Raw genomic sequence first — 21,891 nt, 5'->3', positions numbered from 1 at the left:
TTTAGGCCCCAGCTTCACGGCCTACTAGGCCGCAAAATTCAGGCCTCTGTTGGAGGGGGCTGGAACTTCTCCAGGCGCGAATTCTTCCCGCCTGGAGGTTCCCCCGCCCCCAGAGGATCGCAGTGCCGCCCCCCAGGCCGGATCCCTGTTAACCCTTTGGGTACAGGCCGGCTTCCGATGGGCCTGTATGGGTGGATCTGTGCCCTGTAGGTGGCCCCCCCTTTTATTTTATTTTTTTCTGCCTCACTGCCTCTGTGTGTTAAAAAAAAAAAAAAAAAAAAAGAAAATTTTTATTATATATATGACTTGTGGGCTGCGCAGGACGCTGCAGCCTCATCTCAGAGTGCTGCCTGTATACATGCCCCCCTTCCATAGGCGGCATGGTGTCGCGCTCCCCGGCTGCGGCGCTGCCAGGGTCTTTTTTCCCCTTCTAGGCGGTTTTCTTGCCCTCTCCGCGCTACGGCGCTGGTCAAGTGCATGCCTTTTCTGTAGGCAACATTCGTCACCCTCTCCAGTTATGGTGCCTGCCATGTGCAGGACCCCCCTCCTGGGCGGGATACTGCACTCTCCCTAACTGCGGGTTGGCCTTGTGCATGATCCCCCTTTCATTGGCGGCCTACTGCAGTTTCTCCGGATACAATGCTGGCCATGTGCACGACCCCCTTCCATAGGTGGAACACGGCACTCTCACTGGGTTCGCTGCTGGCCATGTGCGTGCCCCCCTTCCATAGGTGGAACACGGCACTCTCACTGGATTCGCTGCCTGCCATAGGCATGACTCCCTTCTGTGGACGGCATTCGGCACTCTCACTGGATTCACTGTCAGCCATGTGCATGACCACCTTACATAGGCGGTATGATGTACTCTCATTGGATTCACTGCCGGCCTTGGGTATGCCTCCTTCCCGGGTGGCGGCATACATACACTCCCTCGGTCGGTGGTTGTTCTCTCGCCGGTACATTGTTGGCCATGTGCATGACCCCTATACATAGCGGGGTGCTTGCACTCTCTCTGGATCCGCGGCCGGCCATATGCATGACCCCTCTTCTGTGGGCGGTGTACGCACTCTCACTGGATTCGCTGCCGGCCATGGGCATGCCTCCTTCGGTGGCATACACACTTTCTCACCGACTGATCGCATTCTCCCTGGATGCGATGCTGGACATGTGCATGACCCCCCCCCCTTCCTTTTCTGGGCGGCATACTACACTCTCACCAGATACGTTGCTGGCCTTGAGCATGGCCTCTAACATGGGTGGAACGCTTGCGCTTCCATTGGATACGGTGCTGGCCTTGTGCGTGACCACCCCTCATTCCATGGGTGGAATTTTGCACGCTCACAAGATTCAAGGCTGTCCTTGTATGTGCTGTACTGGACTTGCACATGTTCCCCTTCATTGGCGGAGTAGTTACACTCTCACGAAATCTCGGGTTGGGTGAATTGTTGCACACTCACTTAATGCTAAGATAGCCCTGTGCATGCCCCCCTTTTTCACTAGGTGGACCTCCTGCGTTCCTGCTGGATACTGTGTGGCCATGTGCATGGCGCCTTTCTGGGCGAAGTATGGTATGCCCTACTTCTCTGACGTAGGTACGGCCTTGGGCATCACCCCCTTTTTGGGGCAGGCCTTTGCATTCTTGCCCACTGCAGTTTGCCAGGTACATTTCCCCCCTTTTTCGGGGCGGTCAGTTTGCGTTCCATCGCATACCATACTAGTCTTGTGCATAACTCCTTTCAGTTTGCACTCCCGTAGATACTGTGGCACTCTGTGGCTGGCCCTCTTCGCTGAGTGATATTTTTGCAGTGAGCGGACGTTCTTGTGCGTTGTTTCCTTCTCGTCCCGTAGGTGGGTTGGCCTTCTCACTGCTTACGGGGCTACTCGTACGTATGCCTCCTTTCCTCCTGCGACATACTTTTTCTCTTGGGATACGATGATTGCCGCAAGCCTTGCACTATTCTCTAAGGAGATCATTCTGTCCATCTGTGTAAGCCTAAGGTGTTGTCCAATAAACAACAAATGAATACCTTATATTTAAGTAGACGGGCTCTACTGTTCGCTACTGCACAGAGCTGGGTGGTACTCATTCATTTCGTTGGCCCATTTGTCCTTCCGCGGCATTGTTTCCCTGTGCTAGTGGTCGCATGGTCGAGAGCGCTGTCTGCAGCGCCCTTCGCATTTTATGTTGGCTCTGGCGGGACTACGGTCCCCTCGCCTAATACCATTTCCTCCTCTTCGGGTGCAGTGTGGTATGATTCTTTCCGGATTGGCGCCCTCGGTGCTTCAGTCTGATCTGCTACCAGGTTCGGGCCGCTCTTCTTGGGAAGGTCACCCAACTTCTCTTGGGTGCTCGCTTATACAGGTCTGGGGGACCTCCACCTTGGGTTCTTCAGGGTATTCGCCTTCTGCGAGGCGGTGAACCGGGCGTCTCTGTGTAGCGGTGTTCTGCTTTTGAGCTGTCCTATGGCCTCTCTGTTGCCCACTCCCCCTTTCGGTTGGAGGGTGTTATACCGGCCTCTGTCTCGCCTGCCTTTTCTCGCCGGCTCTGTTTGGCTCCCACTCGGTACAGATCATTCCGATGTGGCGTCTGTTCCGGCCACGCTTCAGAGGCTGTTCCTTCACTGCCCTTCCCTCTGGGGAGAGCATGGTTGTTCATGTGGATGGTTCTGGTGTTCCTTTTGAGTCTCCCTTGTCCACACTGGCTGTACTAGCTGTGTGCCTAGTTACCGGGTCTACCGTTTTCTGTCCTCCCGCTGGGTGCAGATTGCGTTTTTTCCATTTTAGGCAATGTTTCTGCTTTGGATTCACCTTCTCGGTAACTTGGGAGGACTACCATTTGGTCAGGATTGTCTTTTAAATCTCCCACACCGGAACTGTAGTCCGTCTTCCTGTGGTGGCTACATTGGCTTCGGCTTTAGCCTGTCTTGTCCTGGCGGTTGCTGGGCGGACCCTTCGGTTCCTGTCCGTTTGTCCTTCTGCTTCCCCACTCTGGGGGGATACGGGACAACCTTGCTCGGGGGCCGACGGGACCAGTTCTACCGACTGTTCTACCCGTGTTACGGGTCTGCGCCTGATCATTGGGTTTTCACCCGCTTGCCCAGGCAACTCTAGTGGGCTCGCTAGTGTTCGCTTCTAGCCGAGTTTTTCGTCCAGGATCTGTGGTAGGACTTAGGGCTTTACCTGGGGTTCTGTGGGAAGCTGGGCGTTCCCCCACTCTGCCTTTCTCCATGGTTCTGTCTTTCTCCAGTCCGGCCTGGACCTGGGGCTGGGACTCTGTTGCTTGAAGTATCAAGTGTCATTCCTGTCCTTCCTCTTTCAGCGTTCCCAGGCCCTCTGGGCCTGTCAGGAACTTCTTCCATGGAGCGGCTCTTGGGTTCCTTTGTACTGTCCTCCGGTACCGTCCTGGGAACTACATACTAGGCTCTTGGCGCTCCAATTTTTCCTTGGAGCCGTTACAGAAGTTCCCTCTACTAACAGTTGGGTTTCTGTAGCCATCGTGTCTCTGATGGGTGCCTGAGTGGCGGCCCTTCTTGTTCCGAGCCTTCTGTCTTCCCCCAGGACAGGATTGTTCTCCATTCCGTCTCTTCCTTCCTTCTGAAGGTGGTGTTTGTCTTTCATTTCATTGAGGCAGTCGTCCTCCCCTTCCCACCCCAGGGAACGGACACTTCACCGATTTGGACGTTGTTTGGACCTTGCAGTTTTTACTTGGAGATCTCTGACTCTTGTCGACATTCGGTCTCTTGTGTTTCCAGGAGGTCCGCGCAAAGGGTTGACGGCCTCCAGGGTGGCTTTCCTCCGCTTTCTCAGAGTGGCTCTTGTTGTGGTTGCCGCACCAAGGGCAGGGTTCTGCTTTTGGTGTCACCATTCATTTGGCCAGAGTTGTCGGTTTTTTTCCTGGGCCGGAGGCATTAGGCTTCGGCCATGCATTTGTGCAAGGCGGTCACTGGTCTTCCTTGCACACCTTACCGAGTTCTACAGGGTGCATACTCGGGCTTCGGCGTATGCTGTTTTGGGCCGCCTGGTCTGCAGGCGGCGGGTTTTTTGATGCCTTCGGGTGCTTCGCCTTGGTGCTGTGGTCCCTCCCCCTTTGGACTGCTTTTGAACGTCCCAAGGTCTTCTGTGTCCCCCAAGGAAACTGGGCGAGAAAACGAGATTTTTGTATAACTTACCAGTAAAATCTCTTTCTCGCTCTTTCCTTGGGGGACACAGCACCCACCCATTCTTTGTTCTTCTCTGACTGTTTCCGAGTTTGTTTTACCCTTTGGGTAGTTGGCTTGTTGGTTCCAATTTTTGGACTTTGCCTTTTCTCACTACTTGGACACGCAACTGGCAGTCTCTCTCTCCAGGCTGAGGGTATAGCTGTGGAGGAGGGGCTTAACAGTCTTCACTTAGTGTCACGCCTCCTAGGGAGATGAGCTATACCCAAGGTCTTCTGTGTCCCCCAAGGAAAGAGCGAGAAAGAGATTTTACTGGTAAGTTATACAAAAATCTCGTTTTTCTGCTACCGTACTTGGACGATATCCTCATCAAGGCTCCGTCCCTTTCTCAAGCGGTTGCCAGCGTGGATCTCACTCTAGAGACTCTGGCGAGGTTCGGTTGGGTCATCAACTTCCCCAAGTCCTCTCTTCCCCCCTCCAGACAACTCGTCTTCCTGGGAATGCTTTTAGACACGGGAGCGGCGGAGGTACGTCTTCCCTCGGAAAAACGTCTGATCCTCCGTGGGGCGGTTCGGGGTCTCCTTCTCCACCGTCGACCGTCCTTCCGCTTCTGCATGCGGGTATTGGGGCAGATGGTTGCCTGCTTCGAGGCGATCCCATTTGCGCAGTTTCACTCCCGCCCTCTCCAACGGGCGATCCTCTCCTCCTGGGACAAATCGCCGCAGTCTCTGGATCATCCCTTCCATCTTTCGCCTCCGGTGCGGTCATCTCTCCGCTGGTGGTTACAGTCCCCTCTTCTGGGCAGGTCCTTTCTGCCACTCAACTGGTTGGTGGTTACAACCGATGCCAGTCTCTCGGGCTGGGGAGGCGTGTTTCCTCCCCGATCCGTCCAGGGCATTTGGTCTCCATCGGAGTCCAAACTCTCGATCAATGTCCTGGAACTGAGAGCGGCCCTTCTGTCTCTACGACACTGGACTCATCTGCTGAAGGGTCATCCAGTTCGTGTACAATCAGACAACGCCACGGCCGTGGCGTACATAAACCACCAGGGGGGCACTCGCAGCGCTGCAGCGATGCGAGAGGTCACCAGCATTCTCCGTTGGGCGGAAGCCCACGTCCCGGCCCTATCTGCAATTTTTATTCCAGGGGTGGACAATTGGGCGGCGGACTTCCTCAGTCGCAGCACCGTCGACCCCGGCGAGTGGTCTCTTCACCCGGAGGTATTCGAGGCCATTTGCCTTCGTTGGGGCATTCCGGACGTGGACCTCATGGCCTCAAAATTCAATCACAAGGTCCCCGCCTATCTGTCCAGGGCCAGGGATCCGGGAGCTTGCGGAGCCGACGCCCTCGTTCTTCCTTGGCGAGGCTTCGCGCGCCCATACATATTCCCTCCCATCCCTCTCCTGCCCAAGGTCCTTCGGAAGATCGCGGCGGAAGGCGTCTCGGTGATTCTGGTCGCTCCGGACTGGCCCCGCCGGTCTTGGTATGCCGACCTCATGCTGCTCCTGGCAGACGCGCCCTGGCCACTGCCCGCCAGGGAAGATCTTCTCTCTCAGGGACCGATCTTCCACCCGCGTTTAGGGTCCCTACGTTTGACGGCGTGGTTGTTGAGACCACCGTCCTGACACGTAGGGGCTTTTCTGCGGACGTCGTCCGCACCATGATCCGCGCCCGTAAGCCGTCCTCTTCTAGGATCTATTATAGGACCTGGAGGACTTTTTTGGGGTTCTGTGCCGAGCTGGGGATTCCTCCGCTCCGCTTTTCTCTCCCCACCGTTTTGTCCTTCCTGCAGAGCGGACTGGCCCAAGGTCTAGGCCTTAGTTCTTTGAAGGGTCAGGTATCTGCGCTGTCCATTTTGTTTCAGCGCCCACTGGCCCCCCTTGGTCCTGTCAAGACCTTCCTTCAGGGCGTGGCTCACGCGGTTCCCCCGTATCGCCCTCCGGTACCGCCCTGGGACCTGAACCTGGTTCTCTCAGCGCTCCAGGCTTCTCCTTTCGAGCCTCTGCGGACGGTTTCCTTGCGACTTCTGTCCTGCAAGGTTATTTTCCTTGTAGCCATCACCTCTCTTCGGAGGGTGTCCGAATTGGCTGCACTCTCCTGTCTGGAACCTTTCCTAGTGTTCCACCAGGACAAGGTGGTTCTTCGTCCGGTCCCTTCCTTCCTTCCTAAGGTGGTCTCCGCCTTTCATCTGAACGAGGACATCGTTCTCCCCTCTTTGTGTCCTTCCCCTTCCCATCCGCGGGAGAGGAAGCTTCATCGCCTGGACGTTGTCAGGGCGCTCAAGATTTACCTGGAAGTAACCAGCTCTTTCAGGCATACTGACTCGCTCTTTGTGGTCCCGGAGGGGTCGCGCAGAGGGATGGCGGCATCCAAAGTTGCTATCGCTCGTTTTGTCAAGATGGCTGTTACTGAGGCTTATCTCGCCAAGAGCAGGGTTCCTCCCCTTGGTGTTACCGCTCACTCCACTAGAGCGGTCGGGGCTTCCTGGACTCGGGCTTCTTCGGAGCAGATTTGCAAGGCGGCCACTTGGTCCTCCTTGCACACCTTCACCAAGTTCTACAGGGTGCATACTCATGCGTCGGCTGACGCTGCTTTAGGCCGTCTGGTGTTGCAGGCGGCAGTTGATTGATGCCTCTGGTGTTGGTTGAGTTTGTTCTGGTCCCTCCCTTCTGGGACTGCTCTGGTACGTCCCATGGTTTCCTGTGTCCCCCAAGGAATATGGGCGAGAAAAGGAGACTTTTGTATTACTTACCAGTAAAGTCTCTTTCTCGCTCTTCCTTGGGGGACACAGCACCCGCCCTTCATTTGGGTTACAGTTGTGGTTCCGGCTTGGTTGCCCCCGTTGGGGCTCGACAGTTCTTTTTCCGGTTGGTGGTTATCTTTCACTACTTGGACACGCAACTGGCAGTCTCTTCTCCAGGCTGAAGGGTATAGCTGATGGAGGAGGGGCTTACAGCTTTCGCTTAGTGTCACGCCTCCTAGGGAGCAGAGCTATACCCATGGTTTCCTGTGTCCCCCAAGGAAGAGCGAGAAAGAGACTTTACTGGTAAGTAATACAAAAGTCTCCTTTTACCGGTCTGCGAATTCCGGTATTTTGAATGTCGGATCTGGCACTAATACATTCCTATGGGGAAATTCAGGCAAGTATTCAGTTTTTTTTCGCCGGAGATAAAACGGTAGCATGCTGCGGTTTTATCTTTTGCCTGATCAGTCAAAATGATTGAACTGAAGACATCCTGATGCAAACTGAACAGATTACTCTCCATTCAGAATGCATGGGGATAACACTGATCAGTTCTTTTCTGGTATTGAGCCCTGTGACGGAACTCTATGCCGAAAAAGAAAAACGCTAGTGTGAAAGTACCCTAAAATATTACGTTTAAATCCCCCCTTTCCCAATTTTACATATAAAATATGTAAACAATAAATAAATAAATAAACATATTACATAGCGCTGCGTCCGAAAAGTCCAAACTATTAAATTATTTAAAAAAATCTCCTATGCGGTGAGCATTCGCCATTTTTTAGTCACCTTGTCACCCCAAAAAATAGGATAGGAGTGTCCTATTATGGGCCGAACGTTTCATAAAATGCGAAATGCAAGTTTTTTTTTTTGTTTTTTTTTCGCGCGGTATTGAGTATCGCAATACTTTTTTATGGTGACTTAAGCGAATCAAAATTTTGGTATCGAAACAACCCTATGCCAATCTGATCGGCGTAGCGTTGTCACGATACCAAAATTTTGATTCGGTTTCGATTTGGCGACTAAAAATTTAATTTGGCTCCTAAATTTTTCAGTTCAGGAGCCAATGGCTACAAGGTATTTTTTTAGTCTGGAGCACTGGTAATGCTGTGAACACGGTTCAGTAGATCCGCGGTCAGACAGGAACACACAACATCATTAAAGGGGTTGTCCGGCAAAACATAATTTCTAACCGGTGCCGGCAGCCTTCCCCACTTACTGAATGGATCATACTTGTTCCCTGCTGCATCAGTCCTCCGCGCTGGCTCCCATGTCTCCATTTTCCGGTCCAGGGTTTGTTGTCTTTCTCCCTGGCATGGCCATGGTGTGTGTTGAGCGAAGCTAGCTTCGGATGCTTCATCCAGTCGCTTTGTTCAAAACTTCTGAATAATACTGTACGGAGATTCGTCTCCGTACAGTATTAGAATGTATGGGCTCTGAAGAGCTGAAGTAAGTTATTGAATAAATTCGGTAATTGATTTTTAAAGTGGAAAACAACTTTAAAACTTGAAACTGAACTCTGCTTCAGTTCCGACTAGTACTTCAGAACCAAAGCAGAGTTTGGTTTCAAATTTGCTGATACACAGCTGTGTGTATCAGCAATGTCATTGTACTGTACAGCTGGGACTTGTAGTCCCACACATACAACATGAGTTGAGTATCCCAGCAGTCAGACTGCAGACAGGGCAGCAATTTTATTCACTCCCTTTGCAGAGCAGGGGGAGGGGAAAGGTAGTCTTTGTTGACACCCACAAATAGGGATCGACCGATATTGATTTTTTAGGGCCGATACCGATAATTTGTGAACTTTCAGGCCGATAGCCGATAATTTATACCGATATTCTGGGAATTTTTATTTTTGAGAAAAAAAAAAATTCCTACACAAATCTGCTGAAAATTAATATGTTTATTGTTAATGTGTATTTTTTTTGTTTATTGTTAATGTGTATTTTTTTTTTATAAATCTTTTTCATTTATACTTAATATTTTTGTGTTTTTTTTTTTACTAACTTTTAACCCCCTTAGGGACTAGAACCCTTGTCCTATTCCCCCTGATAGATCTCTATCAGGGTGAATAGGATCTCACACTGTCCCTGCTGCTCTGTGCATAGTGCACACAGCAGCATGGAGCTGAACATGGCAGCCAGGGCTTCAATAGCGTCCTGGCTGCCATGGCAACCGATCGGAGCCCCAGGCTTACACAGCTGGGGCTCCGATCGGAGGAGCAGGGGAGAGGGGATCCTGTGGCCACTGCCACCAATGATTAATACTGGGTGGGGGGGGGGGGGGGCGCACTGCGCCACCAATGTTTTTACTATTGGCCGGGATTTGGATGGGGGTGGGGGGCGCACTGCGCCACCAATGAAGATAAGTCTATCGATCATTCATATACAGGAGGCGGGAGCTGGCTGCAGAATCACATAGCCGGCTCCCGACCTCTATCAGCGGTAGCTGCGATCCGCGGCACCTGAGGAGTTAACTACCGCGGACCGCAGCTATTGCTCATAGAGGTCGGGAGCCGGCTATGTGATTCTGCAGCCAGCTCCCGCCTCCTGTATATGAATGAATGAAAGGCTTATCTTCATTGGTGGCGCAGCGGCCACAGCCCCTCCCCTCCTCTTATGTTCTATCCCCTCATTGGCGGCAGCAGCAGCACAGGGGGAGGAGACACTGCTTCCTTCTCCCCTGTGCTGCGGAGGGAACACAGAGAGCGCTGTCAGCAGCGCGTTCTGTGTTCCCCATACGTTATCGGTATATCGGCAAAATAGATGCCGATACCGATAACGTTCAAATATTCATGAAGTAAATATTCATGAAGTAAACCTCAGAGATTGTTGTTACACGCACAGCTCTGCAACTGCATGTCAGCAAAGGGCCAGAACAGAACTAAATAAATGAGTGAATAATAGTTTTTTTATTTTCCATAGAACGTGCTTAGCTTATGTATATATTGCTGACCATCAGATTTAGGGCTCATGCACACAACGATATGTATTTTGCGGTCTGAAAAACACGGATCCGCAAAAAATACGGATGACGTCCGTGTGTAGCGGAACGGAGCAGCTGGCCTCTATTAGAACAGTACTATCCTTGTCCGTAATGCGGACAATAATAGGACATGTTCTATCTTTTTGTGGAGCAGATAAACGGAAACGGAATGCACGTGGAATAACTTCTGTTTGTGTGCATGAGCCCTTACAGTGCTTTCTTTTTTTTATATAACTCGACAACCCCTTTTAATTATGATCCTGTGAGTTGAGTGCAGGAAATACAGCCATCACACGACTGAATACGCTTATGTGAAATTGGCCCATAACAGTATGCAGTAAACAGCTCGGCTCCCTCCAGTGGCAGCTCCAGATGGCGACCAAAATGGTCGCCAATGCGACTTTGAATTGCAAAATGGCGACAAGACTTTGTAGTCTTGTCGCCATTTGCGCCTAGGCCCTCCGCTGCTCTGCCTTTCATCCAGCAGAAACGCGCTGCAGACGTCTGATGGGTGCAGATGCGCCCCTCGGACTACCCGGCATAGAGGGTGGGCGTGGCTTGGGTTGCCGCATCTTGTGCTTCCGCTTCCAGCAGTCTGGCATGTTTGGAGTTGAGTCTGTGCTGTGGAGCTGAGCTGCTGGAGACATTTCAACTAGGGCCACACAGTCCACGGCTGATAACACGAGGCGAGTCACCCGTGTGCAGATTTATTAGTGTGTTTTATAGGACACGGTCCCTATGGGGTCACAAGGAGAAGGCAGAGATCCGTAAGAACAAGTATAAGCACCGGCTGTGCTGGCGTCACACCACAGTATGTCAGTGGGATCCGCTGTCCTGGTCTGCATAGCACTGCCGGGGTCGCATAGCATTATATTGATTTATGAGGCTATGTATCCCTTAGAGGTCTGGAATGTACTGGATACCACTGACCTAATGCTGTCAGTGTTATCCAATACATTCCAGAACTGTAAGGGTTACATAGCATCACAAATCAATATAATGCTATGTGACCCCGGCAGTGCAGAGCTCCTGCAGACAGACTCCGGTGTGAAACCAACACAGTCCTATCAATGCACAGACTAGTAACCATTTCTGATCATAAATCATATAATCTATTATTATCCCACAAGACCAGAACTCGCATTCAAATGGGGGATAGCAATCAGCCCTCAGCCTTCCCGTCAGTCCGTGTTACTGCTGGCAGAATGATGAAACCGTGGGACTCCCCCGGCCTAGGGGTTCGCACACAGATTGACAAGGAGAGATTACCGCCTATACTGCGCATGTTCTGGAGAAGGACGCCGATGTCCGTGCACAGATCCTTACTGACACGTTGGTGATGGTCAGAGCGCTTAGCTGCTCCTTTCTGCCCCAAAGACATGTGGGAAAGTTACAAAGAGGGAAAATTGCACTGAAGCAGCCTATAAGGGGTCAAGCACAGGCTAGTTCAGCTGCCAGTGGAGGTCTCCTACCTTTCCCACATATCTGCTTTCTGGCTGTGAATGGAAATGTTAAAGGTTGACATGCACAGACTGTCTATGTCCAGCCACAGTTACACAGTGAGCAGCTCTAAAATATGGGCAATCTTTCCTCAAGAAACAACATTCACTGACAGGCATGCAGAGGGGTTGAGAGTAAAGCTCCGAAGTATTATTATATTTTTATCTGTTTTATTTTTTTCTAAAAAAAAATCTGCCCCCCACCCACTGTCATGCTGGTCCCGTCAACATGTGATGCCTGCTGATGTGATCACTGGTTACTCAAGTGATTGGCCTTTTAAGGAGTGCAGTGGGGATGGTTTATTTTAACCCATTCTGTGTCACATATAGAAGAATAATGGTTTGAAACCCCTTTAAAAAAAAGTAACACTAATTTCTGAGACTGGCAGGACCTTTGTTGGTGATCATACTTACCTGATCCCCAAAGCTAAGTCCTGGCTCGTTTGCTTCCCAGCCTCCGTTGCTCATCTTGAGTCCCTTCATGAAAACTTCCTATTTGAGTGACCACTGCTTCCCTTGCATTATGTTAAATGGTCATGTGATGCAAGGGGAGCAGATCTCCACTGTGGCCAGTGATTGGCTGCAGCAGCATCAAGATAAAAGTTATCGTGGAGGCCTGGAAGCGAATGAGCCAGGACCCAGCACCTAGGGATTACCAACATGAATCTGGCTAGTCTGACAGGTCATGGAAATGAGTGCGCAACCCCTTTAACTGCGTGGGCTGTAGCTTAGAAAACCCCATGCTCCTAAGCTTCCCAGCTATATTATGTTTTTTAAATTTGGTGACTAAAAATGTCATTTGGCTCCTAAATTTTTCAGGTTAGGAGCCAATGGCTCCTTTAAATATTTTTTTTAGTCTGGGGCACTGCCAGATTGTAGAGCTAAGCATTTTCTATGAATGTCTGTTACTTGCTCAGTCGACAATCTAGTGCAAATACTTTCTGTATTTCACATGTAATGTTAATTTGACGAAACAGGAATATAGGTCGCCTCCTTAATTTTAGACTTAAAGCCATAGGTGAGCCAGTATGGCTGAAAAGTTATACAGCACCTTTGGGACTCCGTTATTTCTGCAGATTCTTGCATTCTTCTACGTGTACTTTGTTAGACTTCCACCCCATTGATTTCATAGCTAGCTGCAAATGGAGCATTTTAGGTCTGCTCCCCTAGCTCAGGTGCCTCTGTCATCCGCATCAGTCTCCATGCTGTGTCAATGAATTGAAGCATGTAAGCTGTGAGCTTAGAACATAATCCTCAGTTTAGTTCTCAGCCCATGGGCTAATTCCAGGGAGCGGCTCTCTGCTGAGTTTCAGTCGAATGAGCCTGCAATCCAGATGTATGTTGTACTACTACTCCTTTCATTGGTGGGAAGTTGTTTAGCTTTTTTGATGCTATGAACTAACTCAGAGCGTAGGGTATACCTGCATCAAAATCCACATGTAATGGGCACATTTTGCCACTTGTTGCGCGAACACAGCAAAATCGGGATACAGATCTGTGCGAAAAATCCCCATCTAAGGGTACATTCACACGTCCGTGGTGTATTGCGGATCCACAATACACCCGGCCGGCACTCCCCATAGAACTGACAAGAATAGGACATGTTCTATTTTTTTTTCCGGAGCCCGGAAGTTCTTGGCCACACTGCGGATGCGGAGAGCACATAGTGTGCTCTCCGCATCCATTCCTGCCCCATTGAGAATGAATGGGTCCGCACCCGTTGCCGATATTGCGGAACGGATGCGGACCCATTTGCGGACGTGTGAATGGACCCTAATAAACATTGCTGTGTGCATGTGGCCTTGTGGGGACATCAGATGGCTACATGTTCTTTGTGCCTGGTTTGCAGTGAAGATCACACCCACGTGGTTACTATCTGTGGGAGACTGAAAGTCTTCTCCATTTTAATGAGGGTGAGATTTAAATGGGCAGTTGGTGTGTAGAGGACTAGATGTACTTGGAAAAGTGGGTACAGAAGTATACAGTCCCGTACTTTTATTATAGATGTGGTCTCATGAGGACCTCCCTTGTCCATATGCCCCATACAAGCTTATTTATCTCATAGAGGAGGGTGTCCCACACTTTGGGAACTTGTATGAGCCAGAACGGAGCGATGCATTGAAAGGGTGCCATGTAATGCTACATTTCTGATGAAATCACTCCTTTAAAGGGGTTTCCTTTATAGCAGAAAAGGACGTTTATTGTTTTGCCTATGTAAGTAATCTGGCCCCCTTCTCATTCTCGACTCAGCCGTGACAGAGGACGACTCCGGGTTAGCTAATAACCTGAGCCAGACAACCAGTCCCCTTTAAGCATGTCGCCAACAGAGGATGGGGGGATGCTCTCAACTGTGTAAGAATTTCCAGGAGATGGGAACTGAAATAGGGAAATCTGTGCAGTTTCGAGAAATAAAGTATGGGGGTCATTTACGAACAGATATACGCCATTTTTTGGCTTATATCTGGAGCGGATTGCAATATAAACGTTATTTGCGCCGCAATCTGTAATGTCTCCCCACTCCCGCTGGTAGGCCCGTCTCATTTATCATTTTTTACGTCTGTTTTAGGTGTAGAAAATGGTCTAAATCTAAGCTAGCAAAGGAGATGTCGTAGATTTAAACACTCTGTGGATCCACCGCCAGCTAAAGGGGAATTAAGACCAGCTTCTAAAACGCTGGTCTAAGGCTCCATTCACACATCTGCAACGTGTTTTGTGGATCCGCAAAACACGGACAGCGGCAATGTGCGTGTCGGCACTAATAGAATATGCCTGTTCTTGTCCGGACAAGAATAGGACATGTTCTATTTTTTTGCGGAACGGAAGTGCGGACCCGGAAGTGCGGATTATGTTTAAAAGTAACAAATGTTGTTTTTTTTTTTCTCTTAAGGTTGGGCTAACCCTTTAGCATAGTAGGTCTTGGCTTTGCTTTGTGTTTGATTTTGTTCTTTAAACAGCTCAGAGATATATATATATATATATATATATATATATATATATATAATTTTTATTTATATTAGTATGCCAATCCTTATGACTTCTGTTATAGATTCAGAAAATGGTGATGTTAATTATGACTATGACCATGAATTGTCTTTGGAAATGAAACGTCAGAAGATACAACGCGAGTTAATGAAATTGGAGCAAGAAAACATGGAAAAACGTGAAGAGATCGTAATTAAAAAAGAGGTAAGAGTAAATTGATGCCGCTGTGCACTGTGTTTTTCAGCTCTTTGCAGCAGGTTTCCGTGATGGCGCAGGAATCGGACCGCCGCTTATTTGGGCTGTTTTAATTTTGCAATGTGCTCCGAGAACGCAGATGTAAAAGGGTTGTGTCCTGAAGAATATACACCTTTCTGCATAACTGGAGAAATGCCGGGCTGAATGTGGCTTAAGCTACTTTCACATTAGCGGCAGCCTTCTCCGGCAGGTGAACAGCCTGCCTGATCCATGCTGCTGCTAGTGCATGTGTGCCGACGGAGGTCCACTCTGGCCCCACTGATTATAATGGGGGTGGGCCAGGAGGTCCGGCGGCAGCATGGCAAACATACCGAGAGGCGGATGGAATAAAACTACGTGTATCCTGATTGATGCCACTTGCTGTGGGCATCAGCCTCACAGATGTACTGTTGCCATCGCAGCAGCTGGGGTTGTCAATCAAGGAAACAGGGAGCGTTGGTTGGGCTTGGCAAGTGAGACTACTTGCCAAGATTAGGTCTGCCTTCAAGGCACTTGCCACTTAATGGCAGTAGTGAATGCAGGACATTTATTTCTGTCTAAAAAACGGATCTCTCATGGAAATGGCTCAAACGAAACAAACTGATGCATTTTTTTATCATTCTTTTTTCCATTACTTTTTCTGTTCTTCTGATGTATTAGTAGAACGTAAAAATAACAGTGATGTGAACTCTCCCTTAAATGTTTCGTCAGCTGCCGGAACGTTAGGCAAATAGACACTGCAAACATCTCAAAAGCTGCTGAAAATGTTTACTAAAGACCATAGCCTTTAATACTATGTAAGCTTGACGCTGGGTTCACACCAAAGCGTACTGAACGTACTCTCTGTATGCGCGATTGTATGGGCGTTTACAATCGCGCCGCGGAGACAAACGAACGCCCATTGTCGCGCGTTCCCGGAAGTCTATGTACGGGAACGCGCGACACTACGCCCCAAAGAAGCTCCTGAACTTCTTGGGGGGGTCGGGCGTTTTACAGCGCAATCATGTATACCCGAGATTCTTAAAACCATTTGTTTGTTGTAGATTTCACCTGAAGTTATAGCCAAAATGTCTCCATCTCCAAGAAAATCCAGCAAGTCTCCTAAACGGAAGTCCAGTCCAAAAGCTGGCAATCCTACAAGCAAAAAAGAAAAGAAGTTGGCGGCAGGAACATCACCACCTCCATCTGAACTACCAGTGAGGTTAGTGCAAAGTACAGAAATGCGTCTAGTCAGTTTGTCATCCGCAATGCTAGGGAGGCTCGTCCCCGATGCGGCCTGCAGTTTTCTGCTCCCCCGGTCACAGGATGTTTTGATCTGCGCGACGGGTAGATGCAGCAGCGGCCGTACGGGGATAACGAGCCACACAGGTGCCCGGGAGCTTGGGTAAGTATAATCTATATGAGGGGCCTGGGCATTGGGAGGTATGTTTTAGACTTTGGATAACCCCTTTACTAGAACTTTACTTGTAAACAAGGGAAACGCTTATCACAGCATTTTTGATTAATATCTACCTGATAGTTTTGGTGAGCGTACTTTGCCTTTTGTGCATTCTTTTGCGGAAAGAGGAGATGGCAGTATTTTCATCCGTCTGCATTTGAAGAATATAAGGTGGCATGAACACCTCTGTATGAATGCCTTTGCTAGGAAACACATATGCCTATTGTTGCAGACATTCCAAAGTAGCACAAAGCAAGAAGAAAGGACCTCGCACCCCAAGTCCTCCACCACCCACTCAAGAAGAAGTTTCTCTCTCAAAGAAGCACAAAGATAAGCATAAAGCGAAGGAACGCATTGAGGAACGAGGAAAAGATGGAAAGGAAAGAGGCAGAGAGGTTGAAAAACACAGAGACAAAAAAGACAGACAGAGGTCAGTGTTTCTTAAAAAGCTGTTACATGACTGAATAGTCTACCACTTTATGTACATTCAGCAGCAGGGTGATTTCTCTGGTCTTTGACAATTGTACTTCTTATTGACCCTTTCTGGGGAGATTCCAGCTTGTAGCCCCGTAATTTGGCACCTGCTCCGTGCACCAGAATTTGGCTTATGGACTGTCCAGCATCTCGTTCCTGCGCAGGAGAGAAGACCTATACTGTGTGTGTGACGAAATTCTGGTGCACATCAGTGGCCTGAGATTATAGTGCAAGTTGAGGGCAGGATACAGATATCCGGTCCTGTTAATCAGCAAGGAAAAGGAGTGACTTGTTGAGAAGAGGAATGGAATTTAGGTGCACCGAGTGGCTAAATTTTGGTCCTTTTCTGAGTATTGCATTTGCAGATCAGCTTTTACCACTTTAAATCCAACAGGTTCCCTATAAATTTACATTCTGGAAGCAAATGAACAATAAATTAAAACCAGCTCAAAGGTGTCCATAGCCTTTAAAAGGAATGTGTCATCAGAAAATTACCTCCTTTAAATCACAATTTTATGTTAAACACATTATTTAGAATTTTTGGTGAGCGCCCCCCCCCCCCCCCCCCCCCCCCAATTTCTAGATGTAAAAAAAAAAAAAAAGTATATAAGATCTCATCTCATTCACATGACTGTATTCCCACAGACCCATTCATTTCTATGGGACACGGGTGCCTTCTCAAACAGCTGATCGGCAGGGGTCCTGGGTCTCTGACCCCCACGAATCAGATACTGATGACCTATCCAGAGGATAGGTTATCAGTATTAAAATCACCAAAAATCCCTTTAAAGGGGTTATCCTGAAATTTATAAAGCTGTGGGAGCCAGTTGCGCTCACTAGAGCGCAGGCTCCCAGAAACGGCTGGTCGGCAGGGGTGCCTGGACTTGGAACCCTTCTGATGTGTTAATGATGACCTATCCTGGATACCTGGATAACCCCTTCAACATATTTTAGGCCTAGTGGCCAGTGTGAAAATGATATACATATATATCTGAATACACGAACACACATGTAAGGCAACTGTTAGTCAATGAGTTTATATATTTATTTAAAGTACTTCGGTCTTTTCTCTTCTAAGTAGGGACCTGTCTGAGAGCTCTCACAGGCAGAAGCGGTCACCAAGTCCAGCTGAACGCTCTCGCAGCAATTCTTCCCATTCAAGAGAGTATTCACCTGTTCCTTCGAGGAGACGACATACATCTTCACCAATGCCTGTGAAATCCTCTTCTCATAAACATATCTCCCCTTCCCGCAGGTACAAACTGAATATTTTTAGATTATTTTTATTTATTTTTGGTCACGTACAGCTGTATACTTCTCGAAATGTAAAATAAAGGACATTAATCAGTGTAGGTTCACTTCAGTGTAATAGTCTTTCCATTACTGTCCGTTCCTAGGAGAGTTTCACCATGTGAATCTGGACTGTCTCTTTGTTTCAACAGGTCTGTTTCTCCTGCACGCCATCATTCACCCGTATCCTCAAGACACCACTCTCCATCTTCACAGTCAGGCTCCTCTGTTCAGAGACATTCTCCTTCTCCTCGTCGTCGCAGGTCTCCATCCCCTCACTATCATAGAGCCTCCTCACCATCCGCCAGACGCTCGTCTTCCTCTCCATATGCTACCCATACCTCATCGCCACAGAGGAGGAGGAGTCCATCCAAACATCGATCCCCAGTCAGGGAAAAAGGAAGGCATGAAAGAGAGAGAGCATCAGCTTCCCAAGACAGACGTAGAGACAGGAGGGATGGTACGTGCACTATTGACCCTGTATGTTTAAATCACCTCAGCCTATTTCTTAAACACCAAATTTAACGGGAACCTGGTTATTTGATTTTTGCTGCCTTATCTAAGCAGGAAATTCTATAACGAGAGCCTCTAATTTCTCTGATGGCTTTGTATGATTTGGGGAAGGATGTTTAGGTAAAAAGTAGGACAGGACTCCTAAGAGAGACAGTAAGAGTCCTGATTTCTGTACCCACATAGGACGATTGACTGGCTTCTCTACACACACTGATTCAGGCAGAGCTGTCAATCTTCCTGTGTTGGTGGGGTAATCGGAGCTCACGTTCTCTGCTAGGAGTCCTGCTGTTTACTCAGATATCCTGCTCCAGATCATATAAACCTATATATCAGAGCTTGGCTTTTCTCCCTCTATCATATCTTGCTCTCCAAGGGCATCCTAAACCGCCGGACAGGTTCTCACCAAGCCCACTTTTGTTAGCTATGTACAAAGTGTCTAATACAAACGTATTGCAGCCCACTTAGTTCTTTGTTAGAATCCAGCTTCACTTATCATTTTCCTCCGGATTTCCCTGCTTTTAAGGGAGAACGCGATCAGATTTACAGCATTCAGTGGAGCATACTGTGTATTCTTTATCCTTTGTGAGTTAATGGGGTTCTTCTGGTAAAGATGATGACTTATCCTCAGGATGGGTCATCATTATCACCTCAGCGGGGGTCTAAGTCCTGCTATCCACGCCAATTAGCTGTTTCAGCGAGCTGCTGCATTCCCCGAAGCCCTGGTGAGAGATGCAGGCTCCTGGCAGCTTTTTATTGGTAAGAAAATTACCTTCACTGCAGTTTACATCATGTAACTTTCTAACAGGTCAGAGAATAAAGATATTTGTCAGAGTGCTTCTTTAACCCTTTTTGTATTTATCTTTTAGATAGCAGAGGAAGAAAGGATAAGGAAAGAGAACGAGATGATCGGGAGCCAAGTGGGTCCAGAGACCACAGAGATGAAAGAGAATCTCGTGACGGCCGTGATCGTAGAGACATCAGAGATAACCGTGACAGGAGAGAGACAAGGGACACCAGGGAGGGCCGTGAGGCTAGAGATAGTCGTGACTATAGAGACACTAAAGAAAACAGAGAGCAGAAGGATTCACGTTCTGCCCGTGACACTCATGATTATAGAGAGAGAGACAACCGTGAATCCCACCGGAAAGATGATCAGTATGATGAACGCAGCTACAGAAGAAGTCACGGGAAAGACGAAGCGTCAAGATCTGATACAAGAAATGATAGGAATGATAACCGTAATGAATCAAGAAGTGAGGCCAGGAATGATCGGAATGGCCGAGCGCGTGGACGTGCACCAGACCCCCCTGAAAAAGGTATTTCTTTAATGTTTATTAGATTATGTTTCATCACAGACATGGTAAATGAACTATCCTTCAGTTATGGAAAACACTCTCCCTGTCGCCCTGATTTCTGCACTGACTGATCTCTGAAAGCCTGTCTCTTTATTTCCCCTGCGCGTTCCAGCAGCTATTTCATGAATGCGCCGAGGAGTTAGAGACAAACTGTCAATGTGAGCAGCACTGGTCATCGATATAATCTTTAGGGAGAAACGGATATATCACCTAGGGACAATGACAAACATTTGTTGTTTTTTTAAACTGTAAATTTTTCAATTTCGTACATATTTTCAACAAGACTAAAAAAGAAGTCAGCGGCTGCTATATAGGCGCTTGACCCCTAGCACATTAGGGTCAATTTTGTAGGAAGCCAGTTTGCCCATGTGTATATTTTTGGAGTGTAGGAGTAAACCCACAGGCAGCAGTTTGGAGACTAGAGGCAGGCTGAGGAGCTTGAATCTGGATCATGGGCTCATGCACGACATTATGTATTTTGCCATTCCCCCAAAAAAGGATGACATGTATTGCTTCCTGTGTTGTGTGTTTTTTTTTTTTTTTTTTTTTTCGGATCCATTGTAACAATGCCTGTCCTTGTCTGACTAGACGGACAAGAATAGGACATGTTTTATATTTTTACGGAATGGATGCTGAGTCGTTTCCATTTTTTGCGGACCCATTGAAATGAATGGTTCCGCATACGGACCTGGAAAAAAAATAAGTTTGTGTGCATGGACCCTAGCACTGATCAGTATTCAGCGTGTGCAGTAGATGCTGAAGATGGATTCTCCTTTGAAACGCTCATTTAGAGCATTGTTAATGGACAACTTTAGAGCCTAGTGTTTTTTGTTTTTTAATAAAAGCCAACAAAATCAGCTAAGAGTTTTTTTTATTGCGTAACATTACAAGTGAAGGCCGACCTCAGGTACCCCCACTGACCAGCTTCATCCGTTGTGCAATGGAAGGAGCTGGTTACTACAATGCTGCACATGTTGGAGTGAAGCAAAGATCAGCCATCATTTGTAAAGGGTTAGACAACCCCTTTAAGTTTAATTTGGCTTAGGAGACTGTTGATCTTGGATTTTCAGGCCATCAGGTGCCAGACAAAAGAACTTTTTATTTTGCTTCTACTCCAGCAGATAAGATGCCACTCTTTGTATTTCTAATAGGTTATACGTTTAAAATTTACACCTGCTGATTTTTCGGCAGATTGCGAACGAGTGTTCGTAGTAACACTCGTATGCGATCATCTGGCAGACTGATACTGCTGCCAATTGCCTGATGAACGAGAAAACGCTCTTTCTCGCTCATATCATTGGGGGACACAGGACCGTGGGTATAGCTTGCTGCTGCCACTAGGAGGCGACACTAGGCTGAAAACTGTTAGCTCCCCCCTGTCAGCTATACCCCCTCCAGCCTGGAGAGAGCATATCAGTTTTTAGCTTGGTGTCGTAGGAGGCAGACCTCCCTGGGAGGCTGGCCGGTGTCGGTTGTCCCACCGCCTTCCCCCCCCCAAAGAAGACAAGTGGATCAGGGCAGCCTAGCTCCCCTGCTTCCCGCCAGCAAGAGGGCCACCTGCTCCAAACCCTTTACTGCCCGGTCTTCTGCCACTTCGGTGCCAGCGGCACTGCTGGTCTGACGAGGAAGGGTGAAGATCACAGATGAAGACAGGTGAGTATGTTACCACCGGCAGCCCTTTCTACTCCTCGCAAGCCCCAGAACAGACCTGGAGAGGGGGGAGCCTGCCGCCGCATCGCCAGTTCTCGGCCGCGGCAGTGGGGGTTAATGCCGCGGCACGTTTGCGCCGCTCTGCAGGGATGCTTTCGGACGCTGTTCCGCGTCCCTCTTGCTGGCATGGCGGCACTCGATTTTGTTTCCTGCGGGCGCATGGGTGCTGCCATGAGCAACAGAGTGGACATTCAGGGGGCGTGGCTTGAGGTAACTCACTTGTCCAGTTATGCTCCTCGGTGTCCAGAGGGGGAGGAGCCATCTTTCCCACTGCGACAATGTTTCTCCCCTCTTCTGTCTGGCTCTCCTCAGCATGGTGAGATACAGGACCTGGGTTACCGTAATTTCTTTTTTTTTAATCGGATGTTTTTTTTATTTTATTGAAAAACAATAATCATTTTCTTTTAAAGACATTAAGTACAGGTAGTGGATTTATCCAGCAATCCCCACCACAATAAACAGAAAGGGATACATACATTACAGAACATGTAATGAAATATGATTTCAA

The 21,891-nt window shown here is 48.5% G+C and overlaps 1 protein-coding gene across 3 annotated transcripts in view; it reads left to right on the top strand.

Annotated features, from left to right (window-relative positions):
• The window catches only part of ZC3H13 (zinc finger CCCH-type containing 13), a 95,305-nt gene that overhangs the window by 41,534 nt on the left and 31,880 nt on the right, over positions 1–21,891 (top strand). For 2 of the 3 annotated variants that reach the window (XM_040425443.1, XM_040425442.1), the window contains exons 5-10: positions 14,434–14,573; positions 15,647–15,804; positions 16,274–16,471; positions 17,594–17,770; positions 17,958–18,265; positions 19,185–19,634. In XM_040425443.1, the coding sequence (XP_040281377.1) occupies positions 14,434–14,573; positions 15,647–15,804; positions 16,274–16,471; positions 17,594–17,770; positions 17,958–18,265; positions 19,185–19,634 (1,431 nt within the window). The remainder of the gene's footprint in view (positions 1–14,433; positions 14,574–15,646; positions 15,805–16,273; positions 16,472–17,593; positions 17,771–17,957; positions 18,266–19,184; positions 19,635–21,891) is intronic. The other variant, XM_040425441.1, reaches the window with a different exon arrangement.

Source organism: Bufo bufo, chromosome 3 (genome assembly GCF_905171765.1).
Source record: "Bufo bufo chromosome 3, aBufBuf1.1, whole genome shotgun sequence".
NCBI classification, from domain to species: domain Eukaryota; kingdom Metazoa; phylum Chordata; class Amphibia; order Anura; family Bufonidae; genus Bufo; species Bufo bufo.
This window is presented reverse-complemented; position numbering and strand designations above follow the sequence as displayed.